Raw genomic sequence first — 27,165 nt, forward strand, 5'->3', positions numbered from 1 at the left:
CCTTTCGCTTTGTAGGACGACACCCAACCCACTGAGCTGCAACAGTGATCTTGACAAAGAAAAGCAAAGTTGGAGGAATCAGGTTACCTAATATCAAACTATACTATAAAGCCACAGTAATCAAAATAGCATGGCCCTGGTATGAAAGCAGACATAGATCAATAGAACAGAATAGGAAGCCCACAACTTTATTCTCAAATAGTCAACAGAGGATGCAAAAACATACAATGGGCTAAATATAGTTTATTCATTAAAGGGGTGGGGAAAATTGGACAGGTATGTGCAAAGAAAATGAAACTAGACCACCTTCTTATGCCACACACAGGAATAAACTTAGAATGTATTTAAAACTTTAATGTTAGACTCAAAACCAAAAATCCTAGAAAAAAAACCATAGTAAAATCTCAGACATCTCTCCCAGCAATTTTTTTCGATATATCTCCTTGGGCAAAGGAAATAAAAGAAAAAATAAACAAATGGGACTACATCAAACTAAAAAGTTTTTGCATGGCAAATAAAACCACTGAGTGGGAGAACCTATTTGCTCATACAGATGATAAGGAGTTAATATCCAAAATTTATAAAGAACTTATAAAACTCAACACCAAAAAACAAACAATGCAATTAAAAAATGGGCAAACAACCTGAACAGACACTTCTCCAAAGAGGAGAGATGGCCAACAGACATATGAAAAGATGCCCAACCTCACGAATCATCAAAGAAATGCAAATTAAAACCACAATGAGATATCACCTCACACCTGTCTGAATGGCTATCATCAACAAGTGCTGGTGAGGATGTGGAGAAAGGCAAACCCTTGTGCACTGTTGGTAGAAATGCATATTGGTGCAGCCACTGTGGAAAGCAGTATGGAGTTACCTCAAAAAATTAAAAAATGGAACTGCCTTATGATCCAGCGATTCCAGTTCTGGGAATTTATCCAAAGAAAGCTGAAATGCTAATTCAAAAGAATATGTTGATCTCACAAATACCCCTTTGCTGATTGCATTATTTTAACACCCTATATTTGGAAGCAGCCCAGATGCCCATCAGTAGATGAGTGGATAAGACAGCTTGGTACATTTACACAATGGAATACTACTCTGCCATTAAAAAAGAAGAAAATTTTACTCTTTGTGACAGCGGGATTGACCTGGACAGTATTATGCTAAGTGAAATGAGCCAGTCAGACAGAGACAAATACCATATGATCTCACTTATATGTGGAATCTAATGAACAAAATAAACTAACAAACAAAATAGAAGCAGACTCATGTAGAGAGAGCAGGCTGACAGCATGGTGTGGGGGCATTCAGGGAGGTAGAGAGAAAGAGCAAAAACAGAAAATCAATTCATAAACACAGACAACAGTGTGGTGATTGCAGGTGGGAGGGGGTGGAGGTTGAAGAAGGTATAGGTGGGATACATGGTAATAAAAAAAATACAATAACCCTGGCTAGTGTGGCTCAGTGGATTGAGTGCCAGCCTGCAAAACAAAGGGTCGCCAGTTCAATTCCTAGTCAGGGCACAGGCCTGGGTTGTGGGCCAGGTAGGTCCGCAGTAGGCGGTGCACAAGAGGCATCCACACATTGATATTTCTCTCCCTCTCTCCCCCCCTTCCCCTAAAAATAAATAAAGAAAATATTTTTTAAAAAATAAAAAAATAACTATTCAAAAAAAAAAAGGTCCAAAGCATTCAGGTAACCAACCCCTGGTTGAAAGCACACTAAACTGACTAACTGGAAAAGACTCAACCACTTATACAGAGTTCCCCCAGGAAAAAAGCATTGACATTGTATGCAATTATCAATGAAAATCAGATACAAATCTATGGAATAGAGAACCTATGGAATATAGCTAACACAGTATTCAGAAAAAAATTCATATTAATTCTTATATTAACAAAAAAGAAATAATGGAAATAAATCAATTCAGTATCTGGGACAAGATATTTGTAAAGTATACAATGGAACTAACAAAAGCAGAAAAATTTAATAATGTTAATAGCAGATGTTAATGAATTAAAAAACAAAATAAAAAGAGATAATAAATATACCCAAAGGATGGTTTTTGAAATAATAAATAAAAACAGATCCGCCCTGACTAGTGTCGCTCAGTTAGTTGAGCATCATCGTCTCACAAAGCAAAAGTTTCACTGGTAGATTCCTGGTCAGGGCACATGCGTACATTGTGGACTGGTCCCCAGTAGGGGCCTGTGTGACAGTCAACTGATGGGTGTTTCTCTCACACATCGATATTTCTCTTCCTGTCTTTCTCTCTCCCTCCCCCTCTCTCTAAAAATAAATAAAATCTTTTGAAAAAACAGATCCATTAGCTAATCATTAAAAAAAGGGCAAGGAATACAAATATACACACATACACAAAGAGATTGGGGAGAAATAACCACGAAAAGAACAAGATTACTTTGCTCCACTCTGTATAAAGCAAATTTTAAAACTTAGATAAAATGGATGATTTTCTAAGAAAATATTTTACAAAAAATCTAAATAGCTCTTTATATGTTCAATATGAAAAGTTAATATTATGCCATCTATAGAAATAGGGAGAAAAAGAATATATCTACATATATACCCATTAAATATCTCTGAACGCAAACAATCACCATTAACGTTGTTACCTGTAGAGAGGTAATCAGTGGCTAGGGGACAGCACTAAAAGGGAGAATTTTCAAAGTATACAGTACACACATTTATAAGTTTTAAAGCACATGATCATATTACCTATCCAAAAAATTAATAACTAAACAGGAAATAATGTTTCTTAGAAAATAAAATATATAATGAAAGAGATTTTTAAACCCACAGCAATTTGATCAATTCTCTTATTCAATTTCTGCATTCATTTATAAATTTACCTGCTTTGCAAATTTGTGCTCATAAGCTGGCTACGGAATTTTAAAGAAGGCATAGTAAGGGCCTCAGGCACTCTGATTGTAAAACACAATTAAAATGTGTACAACAGTAAAATCAGAAAACTAAATAAAATGCAAAACTATTTTCAAACTGTATACTAAACATACTATGAGCTGAAAATTCTCTAAACTCAGTTTTTCAGAGACTACCTTTAGGTGCTTTTCCAACATGATGAATTTGTTATTTCATTATAGAATCTCACCTTGAACCCTTCCATTTGGGAACTTAAAAATTGAACATGGCTTTGAAATGTTTTTAGGCAAACTGCAGAAAAAATGTGAATAATCAGCATGCTATAAAAGAATATGCTACCTAAAGAATGGTATCTAAAGTTCTCTTTCAAAATTCAGCAATTTTTATGGTTATTATCAACATAATCTGGCTGTTATAATTTAGGCAACATTCTACCTGGAACTCACCTCAAAATTTCATTTCATTTCTTTCTTTCACTTGGAATAGCTTTTAGCCACCTAGCCCTGCACATCCATGTTGATTGCATGTTCTGTTTCTGTGGCAGTTATATAGCAATTTAGGTATTTTTGAATAAGATACAAGCTCTATCAGTCAGGATGTCAGTTGCAACAGTAATTGACTCTGGCAGAATAGTCAGAAATCAATTTACTGAAGGATGATGAGCAGAATTCACAGAACCTCCACTTAAGGTTAAGGAACCAGGCTATAAAGGGGGCAAAAATAAGGCTGGATGACATCCAAAAATCACAGAATGTTCCCAATGTCACAGCTTGCAAAGTCCTCACCATCAATCTTCAGTACCTCTGGACGCTGCCCCAGTGACCCCAAGGGAAGATACCACTGCCGTCACCACCACTACCTGTCGCCAGAATGGACTGTCCACGATCCCTGATCCTTTAGAAAAGTATTTCTTCTAAATGTATTTTCTTATTTTTTGTGACTGGCATATAGAAATATAAGTTGATCCTATACCCAGCTACCTTGATAAATTCCTGTTATTTCTAATAATTTATATGTTTATTCCTTCAGGTTTTCTGTGTCATCTGAAAATAAAGCTCCACTCAAAGTCCAGGATAGGAATACCCAAGTGGGTGAGCCCAGGTCACATGCCTGAACTAGTAAAGCAAGTATCTGACATTTTTAGTTTCCATAATGGGAGGGAGGCACTTTCTCTCACCAAGATTCATAAAATACGGAACTCTCCAAATATGAGAATGGGACAGGAAAATACATTTTTGCTAAAATTCAGAGTACAATATAGAAAAATATTTTGTCAGAAATGATGATAGAAATAATATAAATAATGATGTAGTACAATAAATGTAAATACAGCATAAAACATATAACGAAAATAAGCAGGCATACAGAAACAAGTTATTAGAATACAAAAATTATAACTAAATTCTGTGTAAAAGAAGACATAAACATGATACAATCTTAAAATGTGAACAGCATGAACAGCACACTTGGATCATCTCAAGGATCCTTCAGAATAACTGTAACTCATTCTTCTCAACTCCTTCTGAAATTGCACAGTGGAATCCATGAACTTTCAAATGATGCATTGATAATCAACTGTCCAGGACCCTGCATGTTCTACAAATGTCTCATCAGATATGCCCAACAAACTCCCAAGGGAGAAACACCAGAGAGAAACAAAGAACAAAATATAGCTAATAATTACACTTCCGTCTCTTCTCACACCCAGAGAGGCAGTTCATGGTACTTCCCTTCAAGAAAAGAATACAATGAACAGAAAGTCAAACAGGGATGAAGAGATTATGATGCCCTTTGTTGTCTATGTGTTTCTTCTCCAGGTCTTTCCCATTCCTAATTTTCTCCTCATATGTTAAAGTGAACCAGAGATAATCCAATCCTTTACAAAAACTGAAAATGTTTATTGTACAAAAGATAAATTTACTTTTGCTTATTTACTCTAGATTAATTTCACACGGGAAACTAGGAACCGTTTTATAAAAGGAATGAACTGGGACCTAAAGGATTGAACTGGGACCTAAAGGATGAATAAGAAAAAGAGAAAGAAAGATGTAATTTTTCAGGCTAAGGAATAATTCAACCAAAATTGAAAAAGCACAAGGTAAACATAATGAACTGGGAGTAGAATGATTAGAACACAGAATTATTAAACTGGGATGTAAAAAAGCTTTAATAAACAGATGGGAAAGCTAGAAGAGAAGCAGTATGAGGAAACCAGATTATTTTAGTTATAGACAGGTTAATAGTTGCCCATAAAAACAATTCAAATTATGTAGGCAGTTGGAAATATGGGCTCAAAAAAAGGCTAGAGATCAGTCTAGATCTAGTAACCATCCCATATGTAGATGAAGGTAAAGGCCAGAGAATATCACTTGTTACCAGTGTTAACGAGCCCCAGGGTACCAGATACTTAGGTTAAAACTATTCAAGGTAGAACCAAATATAGTAATTAAGAATTTTAAATTCCCTACAGTCAATTCAATCACTCTGTAAATTAATTCTTCTGTTCAATTCAGTTTTTCTTGCAAATTACTGAAATTATATATAGATACAGACTTCCAGCCAAGATGGAGGTGTAGGTAAACATACTGTGCCTCCTCGCACAACCAAAAGGACAACAACAAATTTAAAAACTAAAAGCAACCAGAACTGACAGAAAATTGAACTGTATGGAAGTCTGACAACCAAGGAGTTAAAGAAACATTCATCCAGACCAGTAGGAGAGGCGGAGACCAGCTGCCAAGTGGAGAGGACTTGTGGCAAGGTGGTGGCTGGTGGACCCAGCAAGGCGGTAGCTGGTGGAGCTGGTGGTCCCACATGAGGATAAACCAGGAGGAACAACTGTGGAGCAAGACAAACCGCACAACCCAGGGTTCCAGCGTGGGGAAATAAAGCCTCAAAACCTCTGACTGAAAAAAACCTGTGGGGGTTGAGGCAGCAGGAGAAACTCCCAGACTTACAGGAGAGTTCATGGGAAGACCCACAGGGTCCTAGAAGGTACATACGCACACCCACCCACACCAGGAATCAGCACCAGAAGGGCCCAATTTGCTTGTGGGGAGCGGGGGAAGTGACTAACAACTGGCAGAGAGCTGAGCAAGTGACATCTGTCCCTCTCAGACCCCTCCCCCACATACAGCGTCACAACACAGCCACGTGGGTTGCCCTGCCCTGGTAAACACCTAAGGCTCTGCCCCTTATACCTAACAGGTGCGCTGAGACCAAAAAAAAAAAAAATGTCCCAAATGAAAGAACAGTCCAAAGCTCCATAAAAACTACAACTAAGCAATGAAGAGATGGCTAACCTATCAGATGCACAGTTCAAAACACTAGTTATCAATATGCTCCAGGAACTCACTGGGTACTTCAACAGCATTAAAAAGACCCAGGTAGCAATGAAGGTTGCATTATGTGAAATAAAGAAAAATATACAGAGAACCAACAGTGAGGGGAAGGAAACTAGGACCCAAATCAATGGTTTGGAGAAAAAAGAAGAAGGAAATATTTGACCAGAAAAGAATGAAGAAACAAGAATTCAAAAAAATGAAGAGAGGCTTAGGAACCTCCAGGACAACTTTAAATGCTCCAACATCCGAATCATAGGGGTGCCAGAAGGAGAAGAGGAAAAGCAAGACATTGAATACTTAGAAAAAATAATGAAGGAGAACTTCCCCAATCTGGCAAAGGAAATAGACTATCAGAAAGTCCAAGAAGCTCAGAGAGTCCCAAAGAGGTTCGACCCAAGGAGGAACCCACCAAGGCACATCATAATTACATTAGCCAAGATTAAAGAAGAGAACCTTCAAAGCAGCAAGAGAAAATGAGGCAGTTACCTACAAAGGAGTTCCCATTAGACTGTCAGCTGATTTCTCAAAATAAACCTTGCAGGCAAGAAGGGGCTAGAAAGAAGTATTTGAAGTCATGAAAGACAAGGACCTACATCCAAGATTACTGTATCCAGCAAAGCTATCATTTAGAATGGAAGGGCAGATAAAGTGCTTCCCAGAGAAGGTCAAGTTAAAGGAGTTCATCAGCACCCAGCCCTTATTATATGAAATGTTAAAGGGATTTATCTAAGGAAAAAAATATGAACAGTAAAATGACAATAAACTCACAGCTATTAACAACCAAACCTAAAAAAAAACCCAAAAAACCAAAAAAACAACCTAAGTAAACAACTAGAACAGGAACAGAACCACAGAAATGGAGATCACATGGAGGGTTATCAGTGGGGGAGTGGGAGGTGGAGGGGGAGGAAGGTACAGGGAATAAGTAGCATAAATGGTAGGTAGAAAATAGACAGGGGGAGGTTAAGAATAGTATAGGAAATGGAGAAGCCAAAGAACTTACATGTATGACCATGGAAATGAACTAAAGGGGGAGAATGCAGGTAGGAGGGGGTGTGCAGGGAGGAGGGGAATAAAGGGGAGAAAAATGGGACAACTGTAATAACATAATCATTAAAATAAAATAAATGTTCAGTAAAATTCACCAAAAAAATAAAGACATAAAATTATATATAGATACATATATAAATACTGCAATTCTGGGGGTGTGGGGGTGCGTGTTCAAAGATCAGAATATTGCTGATCTTTGTAACAGCAATCAGAGATATTGCTGATCTCCCTGTAACAATACTAAGCTCAGACGGCTCAGTAACATTATATATTCTCATTTTAGACATGAAGAAACTGAGGATGAAGAAAATAAAACAATCTGCTCAAGTGGCAGTAAGTGACAGAATCTAGGCCCTGAACACAAGTTGTTTGACTCCAAACAGAGTGTTATTACATCTTAGTATCAAATGAATGGCTATGGCAAGACGGTCTTGAATCTGTATGTATACTAATCTGTCTATATACTGGACATTATTTTTCAAGTGTAAGGATACATTTTTTCTTTTATAGTACTAAGACTTTTTCTGATTAAAAATTAACATGTTCACTGTTAAAAAAGCTAATTTTATAAAACTGTATACAATAGAAGGTGGCATCTCCTGGTAATCTCAACTTTCAAGATACCTGCTACTAATAGTTTGCAGTATATTCCACAAGACCATTTTCTCTACTTATTTTTTTTAATCCTTATCGAAGGATATGTTTATTGACCTTAGAGAGAGAGAAAGAGGGGGAGAGGAAGGGGTGGAGAGAAGTGGAGAGAGAGAGAGAGAGAGACAGAGAGAGAGAAAGAGGGAGAGAAACATCAATGTGAGAGCGAAACACTGATTGGTTGCCTCCTGTACACACCCCACGCGGGGATCATACCCACAGCTTAGGTATATGCCTTGACTGGGAATCAAACCTGGAACCTTTTGGTGTACGGGATGATGCTCCAACCAACTCAGAAACCCAGCCAAGGCCATTTTCTCTATTCATTTCATTAATGCACATGTAAGAGCTGTACATGTGTGAATGTGCTTACAGGAAACTGTGTCACAGAGTATACTTTAAATTTTAATAGCTATTGCCAAATTGCTTTCTAAGGAGGTTGTATCAATTTCTACTGGTATACAATATGACAAATTTGGCAAATGACAAATTTAATAACTTAAAATGTAAAATTTCTATAACAGACAAGAAAAACCAACAGACAACAAAATTCATGCAAAAGAGTAACTGGACTAAATATTTCAAAGAATTCATTCCTCTCATATATGAAAATGTCTTACAAATAAAAAAATGAGCAAAGGTTATAAAAATAATTATAAACACAAATGGTCCATAAAAACCTATGAATCAACATTTAACCCCACTCAGTAAAGAAATATAAATTAAACCAAAGCAATGTATTATTTTTTACCCATCAAACTGACAAAAAAATTAAAGGCTGTTATTATCTAGCAGAGCATGGGAACAGGGAAAGAACATTTCTCACTGAATGCTGCAAGAGAGATAAACTGGCTCAATTTCTGTAGGGCATTTTGGCCATGTGTGAACGTTTTAATGTATGTGGACCAAGGCAATTCCATATTTAGAAATTGATCCCACCTCCCAATAGTTTATTTACACTAATGCTCAATACCATGTTGAAAATAAGAGAAAAACTTGAACAGTTTAAATGTCTAACAATCGGAAATTAAATAAATTATGTTAATACAATGGAATATTTTGTAGCCAGAAACAATGATGCTGTGAGATTCTTTTCAACATGAAAAAAAATCCATGATATTAAAATACATATAGAACAAATACATTTATATATACATATACAAACCATGGAAAAATTTTCTTACAATATATTTCAGAATACCTGTAATTGTTCTATCTGTATGGAGGAATAACAGATAATTTTTAATTATACATTTTTGTAATTGTTTTGAACAGTGTACATTTGCTTACTCTTAACAAAAACATTAAGAACATTTTCATTTTGAAAGATATAGGAAACACTGAAAAGTTGGGAATCATTTCTAAATGACTCTAAATCCTTTCACATTCTGAAATTCTATATAATAATATAATTACTCTAGGGTGCTTTTTTCCTCATTATTTATGAAAAACTTGCTTAAGATTTCTTTCCCTAAACCTTTTGAGCAAACTGCAATACAAGAAATATAATAGCCTTCATTCTTATGATATTTTGTTTTCAATAATATTGATGGCTGCATCTTGTCAGTACAGACGCAGGGAAAATAAAAGATGATAAAACCCCAGGCTAGGCTACACCTTCCTCAGGTTTCACAGCTGCCAAAGAACATCAGTGCAAATCTCCAAATTTAGGTCCTGGAGCTAGAAATAGGAACTCATTCTTCTTAAAGATCAATGTATGTAATATTTATCCTACCAAAAACAGATGACTATTCCTGGATTGTAACTGCAGGAGAGAAGTTAAGGTAAACATAACAAGTTAGGTTTAAATGTTACTGTTGGATGGAATATCACCTAACCTTTACCCATCGCATTTGTAAAAACTGCTCATAAAACTATATTCAAATATTCAATTATAGTTTCAACTCTTATAGATTATATGTGGTAAAAAAAAATAACAATTAAATAATTACCTCTCCTATGAAGACCACTATTACACAGTCCAACTTCTCTTCAGGATACAAATTATCAATAAGGGAATGAAGAGTTTCTATGAGGTAAGATTTAACTTCTCTCTTCACAGTAGGAATTCCCATTACTATTGAAACTGAAACAAAATAATGATAGCCATTATATAAAAAGATTTTACAAAGACAATACAGAAAAACACCACTACTTTAGAAGTATTACACCCCCTCAAGTTGATAAAAATAACTGAGGGATCAAAATATACTACATTTCAGAAAGGAAAATAACCAAAGGATATAAAGGCATACCCATAATACTCTAATTATTTTCCACAGTGCTTATCCGTAAGAAAAGAAATAATGTCAGAGAGTCAATAAAAATGAAGGATATTAAACCTCACATTAAAAACCAATGGCTGTAAAGTATAAACAACAAATTTAATTATACAACTAAACCTTAGAAACACTAAACGCACCTTAAAAATTAAAGTCCCACATCCCATGTATATGGTGCACTAAGAAGGATATGATATCCCTTCTGTGGTTTCCTTGTTCAAAATGCATAACCTCAATCTAACCAGGAAGAAACATCAGACCAATGCAAATTAGGGAGTACTCCACAAAATAACTGATTGGCCAGTACTCTCTGAAGTGTCAATACCAAGAAAGACAAGAAAGAATGAGGGTCCCTGACTGTCCCTGACTGATGAAGACTAAAGAGACATGATAATTGGGTGAAATATGGGATCCTGAGCTGGCTCCTGGAAAAGAAAAACAATAATGAAAAAAATAACAAAATCTGAGTAATTGACAGTATGACATCAATTTTATCTTCTGGTAATATGGTTATATAAGATGTAAACATTTAAACGAACTTGGTAAGCTATATGGAAAGTGTACTATTCATGCTACTATATTTAAGTCTAAAATTTCAGTTCTATAATGCTTATTTTGGGGCAAATTTGTCCCTATATGTGATCAGTATATTAGAGAAACATTTTAGCATAAAACGGATTTCATATTTGGTCATCTGCAATTTCTCCTCTGGGACGAACACTTCACTAGATGAATACAGAATATTGCACCCATGGAACTGAGTTCAGAAAACTGAATGGGGTAATGTAGAAATCCACAAAGTACACATACGACCAGCTGAGCTACCAGCTGCCTCAGCTCACCGCATGACGCTACGAACCACACCTATCCACACCTGGTGGTACACCTTTCTGTCAGATTTCGGATAACCTGCCTTGCACCACTCCTTCAAAGCTTCCAAGATGCAGTCCTTCTGAAGCTCATTTTAACACACATGGGGTCTTTTTCAAGGTATAGTACCATATTTATTGTAGTCATTTTCTATTTTTATTTATTATTTTATTTTATTGTTGTTCAATTACAGTTGTCCCAATTTTCCTCCCATTACTCTCTCCCTGCTCTACCTACCCCCACCTCCCATATTCAATCCTTCTCCAGCTCGCCTGTTGTGTTTGTCCATGGATCCTTTATACATGTTCCCTGACAATCCTTCCTCTTCTTTCCCCAGTTATCCTCCTCCCCTCTGGTTACTGTAAGTTTGTTCTTTTTTTCCATGTCTCTGGTTCTACATCGCTCCCTTGTTTGTTTTGTTGATTAGGTTACACTTAAAGGGGAGATCATATGGTATTTGTCTTTCATCACCTGACTTATTTCACTTAGCATAATGCTCTCCAGTTCCATCCATGCTGTGGCAAAGGGTAGGAGCTCCTTCTTTCTTTCTCCTGCATAGAATTCCATTGGGTAAATATACCACAGTTTTTTGATCCATTCATTTATTGATGGGCGCTTAGGTTACTTCCAGCACTTGGCTATTGTAAATTGTGCTGCTGTGAACATTGGGGTGTATGGGTTCTTTTGAATTGGTGTTTCAGAGCTCTTAGGGTATAAGCCCAGCAGTGGAATTACTGGGTCAAAAGGCAGTTCTATTTTTAGTTTTCTGAGGAAATTCCATACTGTTTTCCACAGTGGCTGCACCAGTCTCCATTCCCACCAACAGTAATTTTCTATTTATCAATCATTTAATGTGTGTAAAATAGTGCTACCATTTTTATTAGGTTCTTTTTTTATGTATGACTGGCAAAGCTGTTGAGCGTTGTAATCCTAACCCCATTTTCCTCAGTTTACTCCACAATTATCCATAGTGTGATAATTTTTAGGAATGCCATGTATTGTGTTACAGTAGGGCTCTATTTCTCAGAAAGTCTTTAAAAAATGTCTTTTAAGCTGGTGAGGATGTGGAGAAAAAAGAACTCTAGTGCACTATTGGTGGGAATGCAGACTGGTGCAGCTGCTGTGGAAAACAGTATGGAATTCCCTCAAAAAATTAAAAACTGAACTGCCTTTTGACCCAGTAATTCCATTACTGGGACTATACACTAAGAATTCTGAAACACCAATTCAAAAGAATTTATGCACCCCTATGTTCATAGCAGCACAATTTACAATAGCCAAGTGCCAGAAACAACCTAAATGCCCATCGTCAGTAGATGAATGGATTAAAAACTGTGGTACAGTTACACAATGGAATACTACACAGCAGAAAGAAGGAACTCCAACCCTTGTGACAGAATGGATGGAACTGGAGACTATTATGCTAAGTGAAATAAGCCAGGTAGTGAAATACAAACACCAATGATCTCACTTATAAGAGGAATCTAATGAACAAAATGAACTAACAAGCAAAATAGAACCAGAGACATGGAAACATGGTGAACACACTGACAGCTGCCAGAGGAAAGTGGGGAGAGTGAGAATAGTGGAAAGAAGGGAAAGAAATTAGCAGAGGACATGTATGAATGTCCCATGGACACAGACAATGGCGTGGGGATTGACTGTGGGAGTAGGGGGTAGGCTGGGAGGAGGAAGGCAAACGGGAAAAATTGGGCCAAATGTAATAGAATAAACAAGAATAAAAAATAAATAATTAAAATTTTAAAAAGAAGTCTTTGTATCCCACATGTTATAAATCAGTAGGGAAATACTTCATGAATGTTAAAAACAATTAAGTTTTAATAATATTTGGGAACTTTATAAGACAGGATAAAATAATACAATCTTTGAAGGTAACATGTACTATACAAATAAAATGTGGCAATATTAGAAAGAGTGATTAGGTGAAGGAGAGGGAGAGGTGCCTTTATTGATAGTGAGGGTCATGGAAGGCCTCTCTGGTATCAACTGAGCTGGTAATTAATAATGAGAAAAAGCAGAGGAAGTATGTTCCAGAAGAAGGAACAGTAAGGCCCTGAAGAGACAATGATCTTAACATAGTTAAGAATGAGCCTAGATTCAGAGCATTAGTTAGTGGTCATTTCACATGAAACTTTAAATTTAGTTTTGATTTTGAGAGTAAGAGGAAGGCCATCATAAAGCTGTAAGTAGTAGAGTGACATTATCCAATTCATTAATTTTAAAAGTTTACCAAATTTTGTGGAGAAAAGACACAAAAGTGTTAAAGAGTAAAAGCATTTTGGGAAAATCAGGACATTACTGCAGCAAGTAAAGGAAAACATGGTCATTTGAATTAGGATATTTAAAGATGACAAGTGCCTGGATTTAGGAGACATTCTCCAGTGGGACTTAAGACTAGGAGAGATGAAGAGGAGACCTAAAGGACGACTTGAGTAAGTAGATGGGGGGATCTTTTAATGAGAACACCACACTGTTTTGACCATGTTGTTCTGAGATGCCTAATACAGGATGAGTTATCCTGGAAACAAATATCCATATACTTTACTTAACTTACCTCAGAATTTAAATTAAAAATATCTTAAATATTTAGAACATAAATTAAAAGGATAACATTTATGATGCAAAGCATGTCTAAGAAATGTTAACTTATTATATAGAGTTAAAAAATTCTGCATATGGAAAAAGCAAAATACATGCTTGACCCAGAGTATGCAAACACAAATGGTATAAACTTACAGTGTAAGCTCTATTCCCTACCACAGTCCTGGGTTGCTTTGTTTCTGTTTTAAGTTCGTTTATTTTTTTAAAGATTTTATTTATTTATTTTTAGAGAGGGGAAGAGAGGGAGAAAGGGAGAGAAACATCAATGTGTGGTTGCCTCTCACATGCCCCTCTGACTGGGGACCTGGCCCGCAACCCAGGCATGTGCCCTGGACTGGGAATTGAACTGGCAACCCTTTGGTTCACAGGCCTGCACTCAATCCACTGAGCCACACCCGCCAGGGCTTGTTTTAAGTATAGATGGCATGTTTAGAGAACCCATTTTTCCCAAATATACAGTTTTGGAGGTGAAATTTAACTTTTTTAGTTTAAAACAAGGCACTCAAGGACTCCAAAAGCACTAAAAATGAGAGTACTAATCTCAGCTAAACTTAGCAATTTGGAGTATCTGTCCTTGTGGTATGTCACAAAATTACCACAAAAAAGGCAGTTTTTCCTGCCTTCTGGGCAGAAGGTAAGATTGTACTTCCTGGTTCCCTTCGGGTTGAGGAAAAGAGTGGGAGGGCTTATAACTAGTAACAGACTCATCCTCATGCTTAAATCATGGGCTGAGCCAGAGGAACTGAAGAGTGAAATCCTTCAGGGTTGTCTTTTTCCCTCAGGAGGATGGCGGCTGCTCTGTATGCTTGGCTCTCCTAGTGATCAGGAATGCACAAAACCCCCACCAACCCTGACAGACACATACTTTGCGAAAAAACTAAATAAATAACCCTATATTACTTAAAGCACTGAGATGTTGGGGGTTTAGTTAAAACAGTATAACTCAGCCCGTCCTGGTCTTGTTTGATACAATGTTCTTTTATGGTTTGCAATCTAGAAATGTATATATTCTAAGGGATAAAATTTAGAATAAATCACAGAAAGCAGGCCTCCGGCCAAGACAGAGGCATAGGTAGACACACTGTGCCTCCTCGCACAACCAGAAGGACAACAACAATTTAAAAACAAAAAACAACCAGAACCGACAGAAAATCGAACTGTATGGAAGTCCGACAACCAAGGAGATAAAGAAGAAACATTCATCCATGCCGGTAGGAGGGGCGGAGACGGGCAGCCAGGCAAAGAGGACCAGTGGCAAGGTGGTGGCTGGCAGACCCTGCGGCCTCACATTCGCGCATAGATAAATGGGGAGGAATGGTGGGGGAGCAAAGCAGACTTCGCAACCCCGGGCTCCAGCTCGGGGAAATAAAGCCTCAAACCTCTGATTGAAAACACCCATGGAGGTTGAGGCAGCAGTGGGAGAAACTCCCAGCCTCACAGGAGAGTTTGTTGGAGAGACCCACAGGGGCCTAGAGTGTGCACGAGCCCACCCACTCAGGAATCAGCACCAAGGGGTCCGGTTTGATTGTGAGTGGCAGAGGGACTGACTGAAATCCGGCTGAGAGTGAAGCAAGCACCATTGCTCCCTCTCGGCCCCTCCCTGATGTACAGCATCACAGTGCAGCAACCAGCTTTACCCCACCCGGGAGAACACCTGAGGCTCTGCCCCTTTATGTAACAGATACTCCAAGACAAAAAAAACGGCCCGCATGAAAGAACATATCAAAGCTCCAGAAATAATACAACTAAGCAATGAAGATATAGCCAACCTATCAGATGCACAGTTCAAAACACTGGTAATCAGGATGCTCACAGAATTGGTTGAATTTGGTCGCAAATTAGATGAAAAAATGAAGGCTGTGCTAAGAGAAACAAAGGAAAATGTACAGGGAACCAATAGTGATGGGAAGGAAACTGGGACTCAAATCAACGGTGTAAACCAGAAGGAAGAAAGAAACATCCAACCAGAAAAGAATGAAGAAACAAAAATTCAAAAAAATGAGGCGGCTTAGGAACCTCCAGGACATCGTTAAATGTTCCAATATCTGAATTATAGGGGTGCCAGAAGGAGAAGAGGAAGAACAAAAAATTGAAAACTTATTTGAACAAATAATGAAGGAGAACTTCCCTCAGCTGGCAAAGGAAATAGACTTCCAGGAAGTCCAGGAAGCTCAGAGAGTCCCAAAGAAGCTGGACCCAAGGAGGAACACACCAAGGCACATCATAATTACGTTCCCCAAGATGAAACAGAAGGAGAGAATCTTAGAAGCAGCAAGAGAAAAGGACACAGTTACCTACAAAGGTCTTCCCATAAGGCTGTCAGCTGATTTCTCAAAAGAGACCTTACAGGCAAGAAGGGGCTGGCAAGAAGTATTTGAAGTCATGAAAGGCAAGGGCCTACATCCAAGATGACTGTATCCAGCAAAGCTATCATTTAGAATGGAAGGGCAGATAAAGTGCTTCTCAGATAAGGTCAAGTTACAGGAGTTCATCATCACCAAGCCCTTATTATATGAAATGTTAAAGGGATTTATCTAAGAAAAAGAGGATTAAAAATATGAACAGTAAAAATGACAGGAAATTTACAGTTATTAACAACCACACCTAAAACAAAAACAAAGGCAAACTAAGCAAACAACTAGAACAGGAACAGAACCACAGAAATGGAGATCACACGGAAGGTTATCAACAGGGGAGTGGGAGGGGGAGAGAGGGAGGAAAGGTACAGAGAATAAGTAGCATAAATGGTAGGTAGAAAATAGACAGGGGGAGGGTAAGAATAGTATGGGAAATGGAGAAGCCAAAGAACTTATATGTATGACCCATGGACACGAACTATAGGTGGGGAATGTGGGAGGGAGTGGGTGGGCAGGATGGAGTGGAGTGAAGGGGGGGAAATGGGACAACTGTAATAGCATAATCGATACATTTTTTTTTTAAAAAAAGATTCAGAATAAATATGTGACCAATGTGAACAATGTAGACAAATCATCCTTACAGGGAGGAGCAAGGTGGAACAAGTACCAAACAGAAATAGAGCCAAAGGACTGGGCTTAAATACTTGGTTCCACTAATTAATTGTCCAATATTTTCTATTCAAGAATTAACTGTGTATTTATAATACATCGATTATGTACTAGACAATCCAAAATACAATCATAAAATAGATAAGGTTGCTGCCTTGTAGTTTTCATAATTTAACAGAGCTAACTGTTATTCCAGTTTTCTTTAACTTTCCTGGAAAGTTTTCAAATTCTAGTAATTATTTTGTTTAATATACACAATTTAAAATTTAAAAAAATTAAATTAAAAAACCCCTAAATATGTAAATAATTATTAGTACATTAAGTGCAAATACAATTAATACACAAATTAAAAAGTAAAAATAAAAATAAAAGACAATTTAGTAACAATCTTAATTTGGCATTCTCAATCTTTACTTACTAATCTACCTTCAGTTACAACTAAATTACCTCCCTTTTTCAATATTCATTGGTAGTCAAGTATTTTTAGTCTATCATGCTTCCTATGGTTTGATTTTAGTCATTTATGCCCCATTTCTTTCCTTGTATTCCAAGACAATGTATTTATGTCTACTGTCTAGTTGCACCTTATCTACCTTTGTTGACTTCATCTTTCTTTTTCCTGAAAATTAACTGATGGAGAACCTTCAAGGCTCAGTTCATCCAGATGGGTTGCAGGGGCAGAGGAATGGAGACTCACATAGAAGTGCATGGACAGGCAGGGAGAGGTGGAGAGATGCAGAGATGCAGAGTGGCGTGGAGAGGCACAAAGACACAGAACAGGTAGTACCACATTCATGTGTGCTGCATAAAAAATGGGAGGGATACCTTGGAACAAGAGATCTCAGCTGCCAACCAAACTACCCAGCCTAGGATTCCAGCACCAGGAAGGTAAGTCCCCATAACCTCCGGCTGTAAAATCCAGTGGAGGTTGGGGCAACAGAAGAAACTGCGGGGTTCTCAAAAGAATCCTCTTAAAGGTCCTGCAAAGGTCTTAAGACTTACACAGACCCACCCCTTCTGTGATTCGGCACCAGTGGCATAAGGGGACAAAGAGAAGTGACTGACAACAGGGGGAGTGCCACGTGATAGCTTCATCCTGGGCAAAACTCCAGAGGCCAGGCAGTGGCAATATCCCCTCTCTGAGCCCTCCCCCACACAGAACCACAAAGCATGGCAATGGAATGGGTTGCCCCGCGCTGGCAATTACATAAAGTTTCACCCCATCCAACTTATAGGCACACTTTTCTACAATAGGCCACATTGATAAGACAGGGAGTCAAAACAGCTCTACCTAATACACAGGAACAAACACAGGGAGGTTGCCAAATTGAGGTGACAAAGAAATATGGCCCAAATGCAAGAAGAAAACAAAACTCCAGAAAAGAACTGAATGAAATGGAGATAAGCAACCTATCAGATGAAGAGTTCAAAACATTGGTCAGGATGCTCAAAGAACTTGCTGGATACTGCACCAACATAAAAAAGACCCAGGCAGAAATTAAGTTACATTAAGTAAAATAAAGAAAAATCTATAGGGAACCAACGGTGGAGGGAATAACGCTGGGAATCAAATCAATGATTTGGAGCACAAGGAAGAAAAAAGCATTCAATCAGAACAGCAAGAAGAAAAAAGAATTTAAAAAAATGAGGATAGGCTAAGGAGCATCTGGGATAACTCCAAATGTACCAACATCTGAATCTTGGGGGTGGCCGAAGGAGAAGAGGAAGAACAAGAAATTGAAAATTTATTTGAAAAAATAATGAAAGAAAACTTCCCTAACTTGGTGAAAGAAACAGACATACAAGTACAGGAAGCACAGATGGTCCCAAACAAGATGGACCCAAAGAGGACCATACCAAAACACATAATTAAATGCCAAAGGTTAAAGATAAAGAGAGAATCTTAAAGGCATCAAGAGAAAAGCAGAGTTACGTATAAAGGAGTTCCCATAAGACTGTCAGCTGATTTCTCAAAAGAAGCTTTGCATGCAAGAATGGACTGGCAATAAGTATTCAAAGTGATGACAAGCAAGGACCTACAACCTAGAATACTCTATCCAGCAAAGCTATCATTTAGAATGAAAGGGCAGATAAAGTGCTTCCCAGACAAGGTAAAGGTGTTCATCATCACCAAGTCCTTATTATATGAAATGTTAAAGGGGCTTATGTAAGATAAAGGACATCAAAACAATGAAAATTAAAATGGCAATAAATTCACAACTATCAACAACTGAATCTTAAAAACAAACTAAGCAGTTCCAACCAAGATGGAGGTGTAGGTGGATGTGCTTCACTTCCTTGCACAACCAAAAGAATAACAACCAATTTAAAAACGAAAAATAACCAGAACTGCCAGAAAATCAAATTCTATGGAAGTCCAACCACCAAGGAGTTTGAGAAGAAGCATTCGCTCAGACTGGTAGGAGGGGCGGAGACGGGCAGCTAGGGTGGGGAGGATGCACAGCAACACGGCAATTGGTAGAATGTGTAGGTGAGACAGCAGCTGGCAGACCGGGCAGTCCCACATTTGCAAACAACTGGGGAGTTAGACAGACCATGCAACCCAGGGTTCCAGTGCAGGAAAAGAAAGCCACAAAACCTCTGGCTGTAAAAACCTGTGGGGGTGTGGTATTGGTAAAAGGCGAAAGATTTATGCAATCTGAAGAGAAACCAGAGTATAGGGGGCGTGTGGTATTGGGAGAAACTGCCAGTTTCTTGAAAGTAGGGCAACAGCGGAGCAAGTGGCATTGTTCCCTCTCTGACCCCCCCCAACATACAACACCACAATGCAGCAAAGTTGGTTGCCCCACCCTGGCAAATACCTAAGGCTCTGCCCCTTACAAGGGAACAGGTGCACCAAGACAAAGAAATGTGGCTCAAATGAGAGAACAGGTCAAAACTCCAGAAAAAGAACTAAGTGATGAGGAGATAGTCAACCTATCAGATGCAGAGGTCAAAACACTGGTAATCAGGATGCTCACAGAAATTATTGAGTATGGCCACAAAATAAAGTCAAGAAGCGACTGGAAAGGAGTATTCAATGTCATGAAAAGCAAGGACAGACAACCAAGATTACTCTATCCAGCAAAGTTATCATTTAGAATGGAAGGGCAGATTAAAGTGCTTGCCAGATAAGGTCAAGTTAAAGGAGTTCATCATAACCAAGCCCTTATTATAGGAAATGTTGAAGGGAGTTATCTAAGAAAAAGAAGAAGATCAATACTATGAAAAGTAAAATGACAACAAACTCACAATTATCAACAACTGGACCTAATATAAACAAAAACAAACTAAGCAAGCAACTAGAACAGGAAAAGAATCACAGATATGGAGATCACAAGAACAGTTATCAGTGGGGAGTGGGATGGGTAGAATGGGGAAAAGGTACAGGGAATAAGAAGCATAATTGGTAGGTACAAAATAGACAGGGGGAGGTTAAGAATAGTATGGGAAATGTAGAAGCCAAAGAACTTATATGTATGACCCATGGACATAAACTAAAGTGGGGGCTCGGGAATTTGGAGTGAATGGGGGTACCAAGTGGAAAGGGATAAGTGGGAGAAAAAAAAGAATGAGACGACTGTAATAGCATAATTAATAAAATATACTTAAGAAATAAAAAACAAACTAAGCAAATAACCAGAACAGGAACAGAATCATAGACATGGAAATCATTTGGAGGGTTATCAGCTGGACAAGGGAGTGGGGAGAATGGGGGAAAAGGTACAGGGAATAAGAAGCATAAATATAGTTACAGAATAGACAGGGGGATGTTAAGAACAGATATGAAGTGGAGAAGTCAAAGAACTTACATGCACAACCCATGGACATGAACTAAAGGGGGGATTGCTGCAGGGAATGGGGGGTACCAGGTGGAGTGGTGTAATGGGGGAAATTTTTTTTTAATTAAACATTTTTTTTATTGTTGTTTTATTACAGTTGCCTGCATTTTCTCCCCACCCCTCCAGCCCACCCCAGCCAAACCCACCTCCCTCCCCTGCCTCCACCCTCCCCCTTGGTTTTGTCCATGTGTCCTTTATAGTAGCTCCTGAAAACTCCTCTCCCCACTATCCCCTCCCCACTCCCCTCTGGCTATTGTTAATTGCTTTTAACTTCAATGTCTCTGGTTATATTTTGTTTGCTTTTTTCTTTTGTTGATTATGTTCCAGTTAAAGGTGAGATCATATGGTATTTGTCCCTCAGTGCCTGGCTTATTTCAGCATAATCAATAAAATATATTAAAAAAATAAATTAAAAAGATAAATTTCAATAACTATTAAGTTATAGTTTCATCATTTGTTAAAGAATTATTAGGAGAGCAAAATAATATTTTTGGTCTCTATATTTAAAAATCTACAAAGAAAAATGAACACAAAGTGGAGAAATAAAAGCATAAATCAATGGTAAAGAGATCCCACAAGAAAAATGTAAGAAACTCTTATAGCTCTAAGAGAAGAGAAAATGGTATAAATTATCTCTGGTTATATCAGAAAAAAAAGAAACAAAGCACCATATTTCTATCATTAAATGAAAGGTAAAATAAAGTAACTATGTACTCCCATCTCTGCAAGAAATAGTAGGGGCAGATATAAGAAAAACTTTCTTGACATTACCATAAGAGCTTTTAATGTTAAGGAAAAAAAGGTCATCTTTCCCAAATTTTTAAAATTAAAAATGACAAAGGTTTAAACGTTTTCTGCCTGGAAAAGGGGCCTGAACTAGATTTCTTGTGATCCTTTTCAGCTCCATTAATTTGGTCTATGGAGAAAAATGGCTACCTCCTTTCAATGTGAACTTTAGAATGAATCCTAAGTTACCATGCACAGAAAAAGGATTTTTATTCTCTCACCTGCCAGACTTCTAACAGTCAATATAATACTGCAAGACACAAATTAAGACCAGCATACAACCACAAAAAGAAACAAAATAAACATACCTCCTGTCCTTCCATTACCAATCTGCACAGCAGGTTGAAGGCTTCCTTGATTTTGCAATAAATGAGGCAAATGATAATAAATACTTGGCACTTGAAGAGATTTTTTGCTTGTTAACTCCTTTAATAGCTTTAGGGTGTTATCTGAAACCGAAGAATAATTAATCCACAGTACACTTTACTTATAGAAGTTGCAGCTTTTACAAATACAGCAGTAAAACTTACAAAACTAGAACTAAAGAATTTTCTTTCCTAATTTCATACTTTGGTGAATGAGATCTCCATTTAAAATAAAAAAGACACTTTTGAAACCAAACTAAATAATGATACTAAATTTTGGTGATAACGTGATAAATGTTTCAGCTATTCAGAACATCAAAAACACTAAAACACATCTGTCCTATCATAATTTCCCTTTTAGAAATGTAACTTTTATGCATTCAATGAATATTTAGTGATCATCTATTTTGTTGCAGCCACTGTGCCATGTGTTTGGAAATCAATAGTCATCAAAACAGAGATCCTGTTTTTAAGAATGTCATAACCTAATGAAAATAACTTAAAAGAGCTAACAGAAATATGACTGACTTATATGTAAAGATGTTCATCACAGAGCTAAAAACTGGCAGGGAAACCACCCCAAAATTGTATTTGCCTAAATATAGTAAAATGTTTAATATATTATAATATATGATTAGCTGAGAAATTATACAGCCATTAAAAATGGTATTTTTGAAGAATATTCAATGACATAATAAATGCTAATAGCATAATTTCAAGAGTACAAATCAGTCCATAACACACAATCACAATTCCAAAGTAAAATATTCATGAAAAAGAATATTACAGACTAGATGAAAAAAAAAATGTTAACAGAAATCACTTGACAGGAGGCTTATGGATGATTTGTTTTTGTTATCTATACCACTCCATTATTTTAAATGTTGTTATGCCATAATCAATTCCATAATCAGGAAGGCAACCAATAAACATGAAATTTTAAAAATAAGATAAGGTAGTGAATGTTAAGACAAGAGGAACTACATGTATGAATTTAATTATTAGAATAACAACAGCACAGAAACAGAGAGAAAATTGGCACTCGTTTTACGCTGACCAGAAGTTCTCAAAGAGAAAAAAAGTCACATATGTCCAAAAGTGTTGAGAACCACCCTGCCTGGTTTCAGAAGCTGTAAACCCCCTGGCTAAGGCTGAGTCAGAGACCTTGGGACCATAAGCCACTAAGGAGACAAAGCTTATCTCCCTGGCAGGGGCTCCACCTCTGCCCAGTTTACTTTACCTTGCTTGGCCCTGAGCCTGACCAGTTAGCCAATGACGGGTAAGATTCCTTAAGGGAGGGACGACCTAAGACAGGCATGGTCATGTAGAGGCCCACAGGGAAGGACTTGGGGGGCTACAGAAAAAAGGGGGTGATGGACCCTCACCCCTTGGCTTTGACATAGCCTGAGTCCTCACTCTGTCTGCAAGGAGTCTCCTAATCTCTTGGCTGCCTTACTTCCCCTGCCTGATTTAAGCCTGAAACAATGACAGAGGTGGGTGCGGCCATGTGCTGGAAAGGGCAGATTCCCCAGGGGGATCAGGCCTAAGAAACAATGCATCCAATCCTGTGAAACCTGCTTTGCTAATGCCCTCAACTTAAATGATAAGGATCCAAGCCTGAAATGAGTTTGTTTCCCAAGTCTTATAGCCCTTTAGCTAACTGACCCTGACTCAGAATAAGCCCTCAGAGTTCTTTCTTTGTTACCTATTATTTGATCCTTACTGCCTGACAATGATTGATGAGCTTTACCTGTATTCCTGTGCAAACTGAACCCAATAAAAGCCCATTGAGGAAAAGGCTCTTGGCCCTTCTCCTTTGAGAGATCTGCCACCTTTCCTCCCCAAGCAGATCATGTTTTGGTAGACTTATGCTCATCTGTGGCGGCTGGAGGGGGGAGGGGCCCTGTGGACAGAGCCCCCCCTCCCCCCAAAAGTACCAATAACAAAACTTTATAATTTTTCCTATTAAGTCAGATCTAAGATTGCTTCCAATAGCTCAAAGATTCTCCAGAGTCTATCTTAAGTCCACCCAAGTCACAACATAAACCTGTATATATGCAAAGTTAAAATTTGATCTCATTTTTAATATAGTTTTAAAAACATAAAAACACTGTTGTCAATGAAATTTATACCACTGAAATTTAACCCATTATTACTCTCTTAAAATCAATTAACAAAAACTTTTATAATTTACCATAATAGAAAGTTTTATGTCTGATTTTTCTCTCTGAAAAGGGTAACAAATGCTGGTTGACAAGGTACTCTACACAACTTTCAAATGAAATATTCCACATAACCCTTTGAAAATACAATCTTTATAAAACCAAAAATATAATATGTACCTGAAAATTTATTCAGCGTGTCCTTACTCCCATTGGTTTCTGCTCCTACACGTCTGAACTGCTGTACAATGGCACTTAATTCAGAAGAGCGCTGCGAGATTCTATGTTCAGCTATTCGAAGACGTTCTTTCAAAGCAAGAAATTCTCGTTGATAAGCAATCAGTTTTTCTAGAAGTAAATGCAAAAATTATTAGTGTATTTCTAAAAAAAGAGAGATAAAAACAAACATAGAACAGAATTGAAAATAAAAAGGAGCCCTCATGAGTTACATAAGAAAGCACCATTAACTAAGTATGCTCAAATATCTGCCAGAATGTGAGCACTTTTTCCTTAGTACCTCAGAAAATAAAAGATACAGAGAAAAAGACGAAAGTTTTTAGAATTAACACGTCAAGAATAATATTAATATCATTCCTTAAAAGGTACAATTACAAAGATGTATAAAGAACACAGATGAGGCACTGAAATCGATGATAATATATCTAATTCCTATTAGCATAATATGGTGCTAATGCAATTAGCATAGTATGGTGGTTCCCAGAGGGAAAGGGTTGGAGAGGGGTGGTAAAGGGTCAAGGGGCCATATATATTGTGAATGAAGATGATTTAACTTTGGGTGGTGGGCACACAATGCAATATACAGATCATGTAACATAGAAATCTATACTTTAAACATATATCACCCAAATAAATATAAAAAATGTGCCACACTAAACTAAAAAGAACTGCTTGAAATTTTTGAAAAATATATATCTAACAATATAATGAATATAACCTCTTTCATAGCATAATCATTAACTTTCATAGGCTAAATGTTTCCTCTGTACTTCAATTCTGCAAAGATTTCCCTAGGCCAGACTTCAGTCAAATTCCTGATCCCTAAAAACTGACTCCAGGAAGATAAACAACCCAATTAAAAAATGGGCAAAGGACTTGAACAGACACTTCTCCAAGGAAGACATACAGAGGGCCCAGAGACATATGAAAAGATGCTCAGCATCACTAGCCATCAGAGAGATGCAAATTAAAACCACAATGAGATACCACTTCACACTGGTGAGAATGGCCATCATAAACAAATCCACAAAGAAATGTTGGAGAGGATGCGGAGAAAAGGGAACCCTAGTGCACTGTTGGTGGGAATGCAGACTGGTACAGCCACTGTGGAAAACAGTATGGAATTTCCTCAGAAAACTAAAAATGGAACTGCCTTTTGACCCAGCTATTCCACTGCTGGGATTATATCCTAAGAGCCCTGAAACATCAACCCAACATTCACAGTAGCAGAATTTACAATAACCAAGTGCTGGAAGTAACCTAAGTATCCATCAGTAAATGAATGGATCAAAAAACTGTGGTACATTTACATGATGGAATACTATGCAGCAGAAAGAAAGGAGCTCCTACCCTTTGTGACAGCATGAATAGAACTGGAAAGCATTATGGAACTGGAAAGCATTATGCTAAGTAAAATCAGCCAGGTGGTGAAAGACAAATACATATGATCTCACCTATAAGTGGAACCTAATCAACAAAACGAACAAGGGAGCAAAATATAACCAGAGACATTGAAATTAAGAACAATCTGACAGTAACCAGAGGGGAGGTGGGAGGGCATAATGGCAGGAAAAGAGGGAACGGTTTTCAGGAACAACTATAAAGGACACATGGATGAAATCAAGGAGGGGTGGGATCAGGGTTTGGAGGTGGGGATGGTTGGGGTGGGAGGGAGTGGTGGGAGGAAAATGGAGACAACTGCACTTGAACAACAAAAAAATATAAAATAAAAAGATACTTAGAAAAAAACCTCAATCAAGTAGACGTAAGATGACCCAAGTTAAAATCCATTCATTTTTATTTGAGAGAATCACAGGTCAGGAAAACCTGGTACAGGAAATAAATGTAGATTTTTATGAGGATAAATGTAGGCACTAAAAGAACAGTAGGAGATACCTCAGAGAAAAGTACACAGTGAGAAGAGGCTCAAGTGTTGGGAACCGCCCTGCCTGGTTTCAGAAGCTGTAACCCCCATGGCTAAGGCTGAGTAAAGAGACCTAGGGACCATAAACCACTAAGGAGACAAAACTTATCTTCCTAGTAGGGGCGCCATCTCTGCCCCCTTTTACGTCACCCTGCTTGGCCCCAGGCAGATGACTGGCTAGCTAATAACAGGTAAGATTCCTCAAGGGGGGAGGATGACCTAAGACAGGCACAGTTGTGAAGGGGCCCTCAGGGAAGGACTTAGGGGGCTATAGAAAAAGGGGGTGATGGACCCTCGCCCCTCAACTTTGTCATAGTCTGAGTCCTCATTCTGTCTGCAAGAAGTCTCCTAATCTCTTGGCTGCCTTACTTCCCCTACCTGACTTAAGCCTGAAACAATGACAGAGGGCGGTGCAGCCCTGGGTAGGAATGGTGGTTCCCTGGGGTGATCAGGCCTAAGAAAGAATGCACAAAATCCTGTGAAACCTGCTTTACTCAGAATGTCCTCAATTTTCTGATAAGGATCCAAGCACAAAATGAGTTTGTTTCCCAAAGTTTTCTGGCCCTTTAGCTAACAGACCCTGACTCAGAATAAGGCCTCATACTTCTTTGAATGTTATCTATTGTTTGATCATTACTGTCTGACAGTGATGAATGAAGACCTTCCTTGAGGTGATGCTCCCAGAAAAGCAATAAAAGCCTGTCCAGGCAAGGGTCAGGACACACTCTCACTCAGAGACTGGCCGTGCCGTCCCTTTTTCTCCATAGGACTTCTGTAGTCAGTGTGAATTTGTTCATCACATCTACAACACACGGACCCTGGTGGTCAGAGTCCGCATCACTCAAGGACAGACCAGACACCAAAATCTAAGAGCTGGTAGAAGAAAAAACATTTATTTATCTTGGTCACCAGAGCTGAAAGGTAGCTGAGGCTATGGCAGAGGTATCAGGAATTCCACAACCTCATTAAACTAAGAGAAACCAGAATAATGATTTTCTTTTCTTTTCAAGATTTTATTTATTTAGAGAGGGGGTAAGGGAGGGAGAAAGAGAGAGAGAAACATTGATGTGACAGAGAAACATCAATAGGTTGCCTCT

The 27,165-nt window shown here is 38.0% G+C and overlaps 1 protein-coding gene across 5 annotated transcripts in view; it reads right to left on the reverse strand.

Moving 5' to 3' along the window:
* Positions 1-27,165, reverse strand: part of MGAT4A (alpha-1,3-mannosyl-glycoprotein 4-beta-N-acetylglucosaminyltransferase A) — a 162,411-nt gene that overhangs the window by 69,265 nt on the left and 65,981 nt on the right. For all 5 annotated transcript variants that reach the window (XR_011651226.1, XR_011651225.1, XM_071221516.1 and 2 more), the window contains exons 3-5: positions 24,088-24,255; positions 21,689-21,829; positions 9,905-10,038 (exon numbers count right to left, since the gene is read on the reverse strand). Coding sequence is in view for 3 of the 5 variants with exons in the window: in XM_071221516.1 (XP_071077617.1) it covers positions 9,905-10,038; positions 21,689-21,829; positions 24,088-24,255 (443 nt within the window). In the remaining 2 variants the exon portion in view is untranslated. The remainder of the gene's footprint in view (positions 1-9,904; positions 10,039-21,688; positions 21,830-24,087; positions 24,256-27,165) is intronic.

This window comes from Desmodus rotundus, chromosome 5, assembly GCF_022682495.2.
Source record: "Desmodus rotundus isolate HL8 chromosome 5, HLdesRot8A.1, whole genome shotgun sequence".
NCBI classification, from domain to species: Eukaryota; Metazoa; Chordata; class Mammalia; order Chiroptera; family Phyllostomidae; genus Desmodus; species Desmodus rotundus.